This window comes from Myodes glareolus, chromosome 9 (genome assembly GCF_982192425.1).
Source record: "Myodes glareolus chromosome 9, mMyoGla1.1, whole genome shotgun sequence".
NCBI lineage: Eukaryota > Metazoa > Chordata > Mammalia > Rodentia > Cricetidae > Myodes > Myodes glareolus.
This window is the reverse complement of record NC_142034.1, coordinates 56,306,809-56,319,522: the sequence shown is the minus strand read 5'-3', so window position 1 is coordinate 56,319,522 and position 12,714 is coordinate 56,306,809. Positions and strand designations below refer to the sequence as shown.

Genomic DNA, 12,714 nt, shown 5'->3' with positions numbered 1-12,714 from the left:
GGCAGAGGTGGCGCTAGAGCTGAGATTGCTACTACATCTTGCAGGCAACAAGAAATCATCTGAGACGACTGGGTAGTATCCTGAGTATATGGAACCTCAAAGCCCACTCCCACAGTGACACACTTCCTCCAGCAAGGCCACACCCATTCCAACAAAGCCACACCCAGTTGTGTGAGATTATGGGATTATGTCAACCAATTACATTCAAACTACCACACAAGTCTTTGCAAAACATATTCCCACTCTGTGGCTTGATCTCTTAGCTTCTTGGTGATGATGCCTTGTGCAGAGCTTTAACTCTTCGAGGCTCCACTTAGAAACTCGTAGTTTTCCCCTAAGAAAACTCCTGGGATGGCTACAGTAGTTGTCAACCTGACTACATCTGGGATCCACTAAGATCATGCGTGTGCCCATAATGGATTTTCTTGATTGGGTCCTTTGAGATGAGAAGACCAACTCTAAATCTGGGCCACCACTTCTGGTGGCAGCCTATCTAAAAGGACAGATGAAGGAAATTTTTGCTCTTAGCCTGCTTGCCCTTACTCTTGCTGGCAGGTTCATCTGTTTTGTTCCTGAGGTGTTCCTTTGCTGGTGTCAGAGCCTACTTCTTTGGGGTTCTAATGCAGAATGAAGACTTTGAGCTGTCTGGGACTTCCCTGGGACTCCAGCACCATATTGGTACTGCTGAGACAACCAGAGTCATGATCCTTGGCCTCTCTGCTAGGAGACAGCTATTATTGGACTACTCAGACCACAGCCCGAGAGACACATAGATACATCCTCTTATAGATTTGTATTCCTTCTATTGGTTCTGTTGCTTTCGAGGACTCTAATACAACATCTTTCCTGGATTGTGGCTTACCTGTTGTATTTCAAATGTCATCACTAACCCCTTGGTCATGCCATTTTTTCCTACATTATCTTCTGTAAATTATATGCTTTATATTTAACTCTGTGATTCATTCTGAGCTCCTCTGTAAAGGATTAAGTTTGGTGTCTGGGTCGTTGTGGGGGTTGGGGAGCTTGCTTTGCACGTGTGTGTGCACTTGCACCAGCATCATTTGTGCAAGAACTGTCTTTGTTGCTTTGTCAGATAACGTGAAGAATGTTCATGCAGGTCGATTTCTGGGCTGTTTTGTCTGCTTTTTCATTAAAACCACACCATCTTTATTACTTTAAACTTATGGCAAGCTTTGGAATTGGGCCCTCGAGCTCCTCCAACTTAGCTCTTCGGGGCTATGCTGGCTGCTCTGGATCTTTTGCTGCTTTTTGTCATCATTTGAATCAGTTTCTCAGCATCTATAATTAACTCTGGGTTTAGGTCACTATTATATTAAAATTGGAAATCCAGTTGGAAGAACTGATTCTCTCTCTCTCTCTGTGTGTGTGTGTGTGTGTGTGTGTATGTGTGTGTGTGTGTGTGTGTGTATGTTTTGCTGTTGTGATTTGGCTTTGGTTTTTGTTGTTGTTGTTGTTTGTTTTAATTTGTTTTGTTTGGTTTGGATTTTGAGAAAGGCTCTCATGTAACTCAGGCTGTTTTTGTCAACTACTGATCCTTCTGCCACCACCTCCCAAGAGCTGTGAGTCCAGACACGAGCCCACCAGTGCAAGTTCTAACACCTTAGCAATAGTGAGTTTCCCTACTCATAAATGCGAAAATAGGTCTCTATTATTTCTCCCCTGATTACTTTTGTTTGTTTTGTGGTTTTCTCATTGACACCTTATAAAACGCCCTGTGGTAATTATTATTGCTATCATCATCAGCACGGTCAACTCCTTCCAATGTAGAACTGTATATCTATCTAATAGGCCAGTTTTAAACCATGATAACCTTTGCCTCTCTCTTCAGAGAACCTTTGAGTAGAGTTTCAAAATGAGCAACTGCCCAAGGTCCTTTGATTCTTCAAGCAAGGCATCTTCACTGGGGCCTCTTATCTTCTCATCCCTCAAGCAATCTTCTCTTTGTGGGGTGAACCATTAGTCCTGAGAGGGTCAGCAGAGCAGGAGTTGGTAGGAGGCTTAAATGCCAGTGGTCTGAGGGGCACTACCACGCCGGCATCTGCTTCATAGGGGAACTTAGCTCCCAAGTACTGTCCAGGCAGAAACAAACACCAAACAAATAAACAAATTTCAAACAAACAAACAGGAACTATGCCTATCAATAGTTTTCCAGGCGTGTCTTCAGATGGCCTCTGGAGGCGTAGCAGGCCTTGGAACTGGCAGGGTTCTAGGCTATGTCTCCCTTTCCTCTGATGGGCCTTGTTTTAGCTGCTTAGTATTAAAATCTGTTTCTCTTAAATAATTAAAAGAAAAGTCGATCTAGGCCACGCTTTGATTTCCTATAGAATCATTTCTAAACAGTCTTCTTGTGTATTGCCTGTATCACGCCTTCTTCCCATTTTTGTGGATTTCTTTAAAAAGTTGAATATTAAATGGTGATATGATTAAGGAAACTGACATTTTCCCACAAGGCCTGCATAGTATTTCGGTTTCTTGAGAATGTCTGTGCGGTGGGAAAGTAGCTGTGCTTCCATAGGAACCATCTGTTTCTGATATCAGCAATGAGACAGGCAGGTGTAGGACTTCGCACACCAACTTCCCAACTCAAAGTTTAGTGGAAACAGTTCAGGAACTTCCCGGGCACATGAGAGATAGCTGTCCTTAGTATAAAGTCATCTTTCAGTGGTGGGTCTTTTATTTCTGTTTAAGTGTTAGCATTACTTACTGGAGTTTTTACAAGAATTGTTGGGAACCCTGCAACTTAGCACTGTTGATGACTTCTTGGTCTCATGAAAGACTTATACCAACACTGAGGCTAAAATCTAAGGTAGAGTTATCAGAGTTGAACACACACACACACACACACACACACACACACACACACACAGAGAGAGAGAGAGAGAGAGAGAGAGAGAGAGAGAGAGAGATCAAAAAGCACCCCTTTCTCCTCGTAGATGACAACTGGACTGGAACCAATGTAGTTCCAACTCTTAAAGAAACACACGATCCTGTACTTTGAAGAGGGGGAAACGGGCAAGGTACTGACTGATACCCTACAGTGACACCTAGGGATGTCTTTGCCCTGAAGAAAACCAGAGAGTAGGGCTTGGAGAACGAGCTAGTGGAGCTTGTCAACTGGGTATGGCTTTGCAGCCTTTGCTAATTTGCCTATTTTTTTTTTCCCCTACGGACTCTGCCTTAATGAAAGTCTTTGCTGTCAGCAGAGGAAAGAAAATGATGTCAGGGAGGACCAGAACATACCTTGACAGGTTCTACTCACCAAGCTGAACTTGTCCTTCGCAGGCCCAGTGTCTGCCAACAGTTTGGTCCTGGGGTTCATTTTCAGAATGTCTCCGGTTGTAGTGCCGAGGTAGAAAAAGCTGTCGTCGTCAGCCATCTGGGAGGTCAGAAACAGAAACCTAAAGACCTGAGACTCCCCAGTGGTATATGGAGCCCCGGTTAGGGAGGAGATGAAATTCTGGGGTGACTGACCAAGAAGCTCACGATAACAGCTATTTTCCCAAGACACAAGGCTAGGTCAGCACAGCCGTGAGAGGAGCAGGGTCAGGGCCACCCGCAGCTGGAGACAATGGCTATGGATTGTACTTGATACTCATTTGGGTCTGAGGCTCACATGCATGGCCAGTGCCAACTGCTGAGTCACCTCCAAAGGGCTCCTAGGATAGAGGTGTGCCTCTCCTAGGAGGACACACATTTACCGTATCTCACAGTTTCCAGAAGGTACGTTCGTAAAAAGAGGACTACATGTTAAAAGAAGACTAAGTCAATGGAGCATAGAGTTCTACGGATGAATTACGACTCCATATCCAAACCAATGAATACTATCTCTCTGTGAAAGAGTCTGCATTTCAACAATGAGTTTTACTATCAGAGACTTTATTTTCAATGGAAGAAATAGCAATGGTGGTGGGGGCAGGTGCTGTATGCTCTCAGTATCACCTGGCCACACTGCTTCCCTCCAGGTCAGGCTTTGGATGTTTGATGACTGCTCAGGTCCCAGTACAATGGGAACTCTTAGTGCTGCCCAGCTCCTCCCAGCTGTGGTGCTCCCTCTGAGCTGTACCTCCTCCCGGACATTCTACAAGACTGTCCTCCCTAGCCTGACCCAGTGCACACACTCTCCTGCTCAGGACTGCTGGCAGGCGCTTGCACTACTAGCCACTGGACGGAGCAAGGGTTGAGGGGACACTCACTCCGGTACTCATGACTATTCTTTTCTTCTGTCCCGTCTGACACTCAGTGGGCCTGATTTTTCTGTTTGGGAGATCCAGTTCCCACACTCGAATTGTCCCGCTACGAAGAAAAATCAGAATCAAATGCGTACCCTTTTAAATGCTGCTTCACATACATCTTTTTTTTTACGGTTAAATAACCTTTAATCTCACAGTTCAGTAGACACATACAAACATACATGTAACAAACAAAAGCAAGGTTAAATAATGTTTAATCTCACTGTGGAGGGTTCACTCTGACATTTTTATATTCTATTCTGTCTTTTCTATTTCATCCTACCCACTCAATTTCATTAAAAAAAACTCACTGGGACATACATAGCCCACTGTGTATATATCTGATAACTAATTAATGAAGCATAATTGGTAATTTGAGAAACTTTCCAAATAATAATTATTAGCTCCTGAATTAGTCCCATCTCTTAGTGGCCTTTTATTCCTACCTTATTCTAGCATATTCTTAATTGGATTTTCCCTTGAAATCTAAATGATGAGACTGCTAAGATGTACTGAAGAATGTGAATATGTTTGAAATGATTCCATGGAAACAATCGCATTAAATTGCATTAAAAGTAAAAAAAAAAAATCTTACATTTCATCCAATGCTTTAGAAATTTTATCATCATTGGAATGGAACTCCTAGTAGGCCCATGGTTTCTCTGCTCTCTGGTAGAAGTGTGTTCCTAGCAGTCATTCAGGATGACTGCCCAACCAGAACCCAGGAGCAGTGCCCAGGACCAGATGAAGAGGACTGGCTATACCAGGCTTTTTCTTTTGGGCCGCTAACCAGCTCCCAGATCATGACACGGAGACTTGGTAATTTCGAATGCTCGGCCTTGTGTTTGTTTCTGCTAGCTTTCCTTCTTTAACTGAAATTAACCTGTTTCTCTTCATCTACATTTTGTCTTGGAGATTCTTACCTTTCTTCCCTTCTGCATATCTTACTTTTCTGCTGTCTCTGTGTTTGGACGGCTGGCAGTTGCCTGGTTTCTGGCCCCAGGTAAGGCCCTCTCTCTTCATTCTTTTCTCTCTTCTTCCCTCTGTCTAGCCTAGATTCTTCCTATTTATTCTTTCTGTCTGCCAGCCCCTCTTAACCCTCTCCTGCCTAGCTATTGGCCATTCGCTTTTTTATTAGACCCATCAGGTTCCTTAGATAGGCAAGGTGAAACAGCAATACATCTTTACATAATTAAACAAATGTGGGAGGAACAAATGTAACACATCTTTCCATAATTAAGGTAATATTCCCTTGCAACTGGTTTGATATCAGACCAGTTCTTAAGTGAGACATCTTCTCGTTAATTCGCAAAGCAACTTGATTTTGAAAATTAGAACATGCAGTCAAGGAATTGCATCATAATTCTGACCTTGATTTAACATCAACCATGTGCCACCATGACAGCCTCCTCTGTTTCCCGCTGCAGTGCAGGGATAGGTAGCCTCTGATGGAGACTGGCAATAGACTTAGGGAGAGAAGGCTAGGGATGGAACTGTGCCATCCTTTTGGATAGAAGGATAACAAACTGTCAACAATGAAAAGAGCACATTTATCAGAACAGCCTCCAGGAGGCCACCAACACTGTAATGCCATGGGCCCTGACCAATGTGATCTTCTTAAACCCTAGTAAGAACACTTCCGGCAAAACTCAAACCAAATTTGGCCCAACACGTTTACTCTCTTTGTAAGAGAAACTTTAATTTATTCTTTGGTGATTTCGTGCGTGGATACACTGCTTTAGCATCATATCCACCCCTACTTCTTTTTCCAGTCCCGCACACAAACACTTTCCCTTCCCAACTTCTCCTCCTCCTTTTTTTCGTAGCATATTGAGACCAACGAGTGTGGCCCATATTCGCATGGGTTTGTGTACCATCCACTAGAACACGGATAGCTTACTAGGGGCCACACAGCTGAAGAAAACTGACTCCCGTTCACCAGCAGCCAACGGCTGCAGCTACAGTCAGGGCATCTCAGGGCTCATCTCTAGGTTAGGTGACTGGGTTGATCTTATGAAGGTGTTGGACAGGCAACCAAAGCTGCTGGGAGTTCATGAGTACAATGGCCCCGTCATATCCAGAACACATTACTTAACAAAAATCTCCCCTTACCTCTGGATCTTACAGTCTGTCTACACCCTCTTTTCATGATGTTCTCCAAGAATGGGTGGCAAGGGGGGAGGTGATATCTATGTCCTATTTAGGTCATAGCATTACACAGAATTTATTCTATGGACTTTGACCATTGTGAGTCTCTGTATTAACTATCAGCTGTCTGATGGAAGACAAGACCAGCTCTTTTCCTTGAGTATGACCCACATCTGGTCAGTAGAAGAAATGCCCACTTCAACAAGCTGAGAGTGCACATGCCTAGGGTGGCCATTAATTTAATCTTTTCCTGTATGTCAGGGTCCTACCTGTTCCCTCTCAACTAACCACCATCAAGTAAGTTCGCTAGCTCTTCTAGGGAGGAAGGAATCGCCATTCCTCTCACCCTTCAACAAGGGCTGGGCCTGTAAGTACAGAGTCAATAACTCATCCTATAGTTTCTTGATCCTTTATGTCTTTTTTTCTTTCTTTACATCTTTTAGGCCCCCCTCCCCCTGCTCTTGAAGTAGAAGCTGAAAGGAAGAGAGATAAACATTTCTGAGGTTTTTGATTCTTATAGCCCACTGTGCAACTTGAGAACTTTCCATGCAATCTCTCGGCAACCTAAGGGGTAGGTTTTGTGATCTCCCTGTGAGGTGATGCAAACAGAGCTTGTAAGAGCAGAACAGGATTCATACCCAGCTCTCTCAGACATCGAAGTGCATACTCTTCCCACTGTACTGAAAACAAGCATGTATTTAGTAAAGCATCCGAGCCAGGCATGATGACACAGGCCTTCACTCTTCACTCTTAGCATGTAGGAAACAGAGAATCTCTGTGAGTTTACGGCCAGCCTGGTTTTCCTAGTAAGTTCCAGGACAGCTAAGGCTGCATAGTGTGACCGTGTCTCAAAGATTAATCAATTAATGGATTAAATAATCAAGCAAATAATGTAGAAAGGAAACAGGGTTCTTCATTTTATTCTTTCCCTCCTACTGACAAGTGCAATTATATGCACTTATGATATAGAACATGATGTTTTAACACATGTATACATTGAGGAATGGTTAAATTAAACTACTAAGCATATGTGTTACTTTACTTATCTTTTTGTAGTAAGAACACTTGAAATCCACTCCTAGCAACTTTAAGTGTTATTTAATACATACTGTGTGTGTATACTGTTACGAACTGTAGTCATCATAGGGTATACAAACGGAGTGTCCATCGGTAGATGAATGGATGAAGAAAGTATGTGTATATACAAAGGAAAACTGTTCAGCCTTAAGAAAAGTGGCCATCTGGAGAACATCATCCTGGCTGGGATAAGCCAGTCACAGAAAAGACAAATATTGCCTGATCTCACTCATGTGGAATCTAAATGGAATGTACCAGAGCCTGGGGTGGGAGAGGGAAAGCAGAGGATGTTGGTTTGGGACACCAAATCTTAGTCAGGAAAAGTAAGTCAAGGTGTTCAGCTATGTTGAAACATTTAAAAGAGTGATATCTTTTTTCTTTTAGAGGCTGGGCCTCATGTAGCCCAGGCTGACCTCACTCACTGTGTAACTAAGGCTATCCTTAAAATTCCTGCCAAATAAGATCTTTGCTTAATGGAAGATCTTTTAGTTCGAAGGTTCCTGTCTCCGAGGACAGAGAATGAGACTAAGTGAGCGAGAGTTTAAGTTAGTAATTAGAACAACACTTAATATGTGGTTGGCACTTCACAACTGAGTCAATAATTCTGTAATAATAATTACAATACCAAGGTGGATATATTCAAAAGACATTATGTGAATTTCCCAAGGAATTAGTGAAAGTATTATTTTAAAAAGGAAATATTGCAAAGAGTTTCACCAACATCTCAGTCAGAAAGTATTAATTAGAAAGTGCCAACTTTAGTAAGATGTAAATGTATTTTTCAAAGTGATGAGGGAGGGAGGGAGGGAGGGAGAGAGAGAGAAAAAGAGAGAGAGAGAGAGAGAGAGAGAGCATGGTCTTACTGGTAGGTATAGTGCAGATGCTGAAACTAGGGTGCCGGGCTGTCTCAAGGAGAGCTTATAGTGGAATATACAAACCATGACTGTGACAGAGAAAGTAGGGCATCCTGGTGTCACGACAGAAATCTTAAGAATGTGGAGCACTCTTAAATATCACATGATCCTTAAGTACAGGTAGCACATGAAATTGAAGTCAGTTTGGAATACAAATGATGCAAAAAAAAGATTATTGTTTCCCATAAAACTTAAGGTTTGACTTTTGGAGAAACACTGCCCACAGACATTAGAACACACTGATGCCTTCAGCTGCTAAGGAACCAAAGAACCCAGACACAGCAGAACAAAGAGACAAGCTGCTCTGCAGACCCTAAGGGGGCTGAAGAGCTTCTGAGTCTGGGCTGTCAGGGCAGAGAGAGCAGGGCAGGGTACCAGTGTGGTTTGCCTGACAGTCTAGGGCTTTCATGGATGCCAAGGAATTTACCTCCTCTCAGTGAGTCCATCCTCACTCAGACATGGAATAAACATAGCCTGTGTGTCCCACGGTGGGGACAGGAGACGTTACAGAAGCAGAGCGGCACTGATTTGCTCTGGCCAAGAAAGGAGCAGACAGCGTGTACCTGTCTCGGATGGGAGACGACCGAGTTGCAAAGATAGTTTCCCTGAATTTATCCCTCTGCCCTACAGTTTAGGATGTCTTCCCTTTGAGCTGGTGGGGGATGTGGAAAAGGACATTTTTATATCTGTTTCACCTTCCCCTCGGGACATCAAGCAGGGCTGTGAGTGCCAGTTTGTAAATTAGTTCATGCTGGGGGAGGTTCTGTTCGCACGTTCAGCTCCTTGACCTAAGCTGGCTGAAGCTGACCCTACCTGAGTTATGACCCTGGCTAATAGCTTAAGCATTTGAAATATACTGACATGGTTCTTTTGCAAAATATCACTTCGTTAGACCTAAATCAAGAACAGGTGGTAAGAAATACCAACCAGGCAACTGTGCAAATTACTCGGCAAGTACGGATTGGAAATCATGTCTTTTCAATGCCATAAAGAATCCTAAGAAGAGTTCAGGACTAGTGAGATGGCAGAGTGGATAAAGGAACTTGCTGCCTAGCCTGACTTCAGTTCTCTGGGCCTATGATGGAAGGGAAGAGCTGATCCCCACGAGTTGTCTTTTGACCTCCATATTGCTTGTTGACACACATATACACAATATGTAAATATGTAATAAAATTTTTTTTCAAAGAAGTGTTTGTCCATTCTGAGGAGTCTTTCCAATAGACCTCAACAGCATTTTCAAAAGAACTTACTTAAAATGCATCCAACTGAGAGGATTTTTCAAAGCTTACGAAAACTACAATGTAGTTTTTGCCCAGGGCACAAGACATATCCTTCTCTCATTGCCACAAAAACACACGCATGTTTTCTGGGTAGGTGGCGGGGTAATCTGGGTCCGACATCCTCACCACACAGACTTACTTTCCGGCAGTGACAAACATCTCATCCAGGCACCGAGAGAAGATCACGTTGGTGGCATTGCCGACATTGAGACCCGCCGCAGGGCTGCCACAGATGGCATCTCTCTTTGCTACGCTCCAAACCACCACACTGCCAAACAAGAAGGGGGAAAGACACCAACAGGGCAAATCAGACGTTCCTCGTTAACAACTCTTTTAATAGTTCCAGAAAGAAAAAGAACAAAATGAAACGGTCCTAGTGAGGAAACACTTGGCCTCTCCCACCCACAAGCATCTCCTCAATGCTTACGCTGCTTCCTAGAAGACAAACGTGATGAAAAGTCTAAAAGCTTTGAAGGAAAATTGTTCTGGGACTGGAAGCCAGTGAACCCACCAATCGAGGCATTTCAGGCATACAAACATCAAGTGGAACAAATAATCATCTCAAGTAAAAATTTTCCTTGGGGCTGGAGACATGACTCAGTGGTTAGTTCAAAGCATTTGCTGCCCTTCTGAAGGACTGCAGGTTGGTTCCCAGCACCCACATCAACTGTCTTACAACCTCCTGTAACTCGCTCTGTGGGATCTGAGATGGCCTCTTCTTACCTCTGCTGGCTCTCAAAAACAAAAACAAATGAACGAACGAACGAACAAAAAAAAAAATCCCTTTTCTTCCCCCAGGATGTGAGATGGTTCAGGGAGGGATGGTGCATGCAGCCAAGCCTCCTGAGTTTAGTTTGTGGAACTCACACGGTGAAAGGGAAATGTGGACAAGTTGTTCTCTGATGTTCACATGTCCACATGTGCACTGTGGCACAGACAGACAGGCACACAGACATAGTAAAAAACCCAGATGATTGATTTCTTAGGTCTTCACAGGGGTGCTCCATAAGCTCCCCTTTTCTCTAGTTAGTCTGGGAAGCCTCAGTCCTGTATACTACCCCACCTCCAGTGTGGATGTCAGATCCAATAAAGGCTTCTCGGGCCTTAAGGAGGTGTTCCAGCAAATAAAAAGAAGAAAATGTAAAGACAACTGTAAACAAGGTGATATAAGGTAGTGTTTCCAAACGTAATTTCCAAATGTAAAGAGACAATAGAACCAGAATCAACCAGACAGACAGTCGTCTGATTTGACCAGTACGCCGTTTGCATACAGTGAATTATTTGACCACTAATTTTTAGTTTTTGTTTGAGACAGGGTCTCCCTATGTATGTAGCCTTGGCTGACGTGGAACTCACAAAGATCCACCTGCCTCCATCTCCCAAGTGCTAAGATTAAAGGTGTACACTACAATGCCTGGCAAGTTTTGATTTTTTTAATACATTTTATTACAAATAAACATGTTAACCGAGGTCAGCTGGCCCTCATTCCTGGGTATCTAACTCAGGCAGCCTGAGGGAGAAGGACTGAAATTTTGCTTTCCTCACGTTCTTCCACTAATGCTGAGGCTGCTGTTCTGGGAAACACATTTTGAGAAGTCCCACCCACTTGACGGTGACATTGCCATCTTCCTGGATATAATCATACAACTTGGTCTTAAGAGGAATAATATTGGCAAGAGAATATCAAGAATTCTGAGGAAAGAAACAGGAATTATGTTATGTGAATCAAAATATTTAAAGCAAATGTTTTAGGCCTTTGTCAGCGTAAAAGTAAGCCTGCATATAGAATGTATTATTATTATTATTATCATCATCATCATCATCATCATCATCATACACGACTTGAATCCAGGTCTAACAGATCACCAGCAACCAGGAAGAGGAAATGATGTAAAAGCTATTGGTTCTTTTGCATAGTGGACACTGATTGCTGCCATGTGATGGTGGAAACATGAGGGGAATCACTTTCGAGGTTAAACTAGGTGATGAGCCAGAGAACAGAGGCACTAAAACTGGATGCCTCCTTCTGTAATTCCAGACCTTGAGAGGTGGACACAGGAGGCCTAGGAGTTCAAGGTCAGCCCCATTGGCTACATACTAAGTTTGAGGTCAACCTGGGCTACATGGATCCCTTCTTAAACAGAATAAAGCCCAAATGCTTCATGCTAAAAAGAAATGTAAATGTATTTTTATACAAAAGCCTATATATATATACATATACATCCATGCATATATATGTTCACAGCACTGTGAAGTATTAATAATTATTATACAATCAATAATGCCTTAAAAGTGGCCATGGAAGTTGAGGTGTAGCTGAGTGCTAGAATATGTTCTTAGCATGTTTCAGGCCCTGGGTTCAACCCTCAGCACACACACACACACACACACACAAACACACACATGCAAATGAAATAGTTCAAAAGTTCATTAGTTGACGCGTGGATAAGGAAAATGTGCTTTATCCATACAATATAGTTTGAATATTATTTATATTGATAGCAAGTCACAAATGGGTGAGCCTTGGAAACATTGAGCTTAGGGGAAAAATTGCTCAAGAAACTGAGGGTGGTGCGATTCCATTATGTGGACTTGCCAGAACAGGCACATCTGCAGGTACAGAAGGGAGCATGGTGATTGCCTGGGCTGGAAAGAGGAGGGTGGGGTGAGGGGTGACTGCTAATGGCTTGTGGGCTTCCTTTCTGGGATGCTGGAAATAAAGTTGCCTGTAGTAATGGTTCCAAATTCTGTAAATATACTAAAAACCAACCAACTGTACACCTTGTCTGAGTGTGTTTTATAGCATATGAAATATGTCTCAGGGCTGGAGATCTAGCTCACTGGCTGTTCTTCTAAAGGACCATGGTTCAATTCCTAGTATCCTTATGGCAGCTCATAACTGGGGCTGTAACCCCAGTTCCAGGAGATCTGACGCCTTCTTCTGGCCTGTGCCATGAACAGTGATACATACAGGCAAAACACCAAGCAAACAAGTAAGTAAATAATTTTTTAACAGATTTATTTATTTATTATGTATACAGCATT

At 43.0% G+C, this 12,714-nt stretch overlaps 1 protein-coding gene across 1 annotated transcript in view; it reads right to left on the bottom strand.

Annotated features, from left to right (window-relative positions):
- The window catches only part of Cfap52 (cilia and flagella associated protein 52), a 44,171-nt gene that overhangs the window by 18,116 nt on the left and 13,341 nt on the right, over nucleotides 1–12,714 (bottom strand). Inside the window, exons 4-6 of the mRNA XM_048448303.3 lie at nucleotides 9,809–9,937; nucleotides 4,215–4,314; nucleotides 3,281–3,397 (exon numbers count right to left, since the gene is read on the bottom strand). Coding sequence (XP_048304260.1) covers nucleotides 3,281–3,397; nucleotides 4,215–4,314; nucleotides 9,809–9,937 — 346 coding nt within the window. The remainder of the gene's footprint in view (nucleotides 1–3,280; nucleotides 3,398–4,214; nucleotides 4,315–9,808; nucleotides 9,938–12,714) is intronic.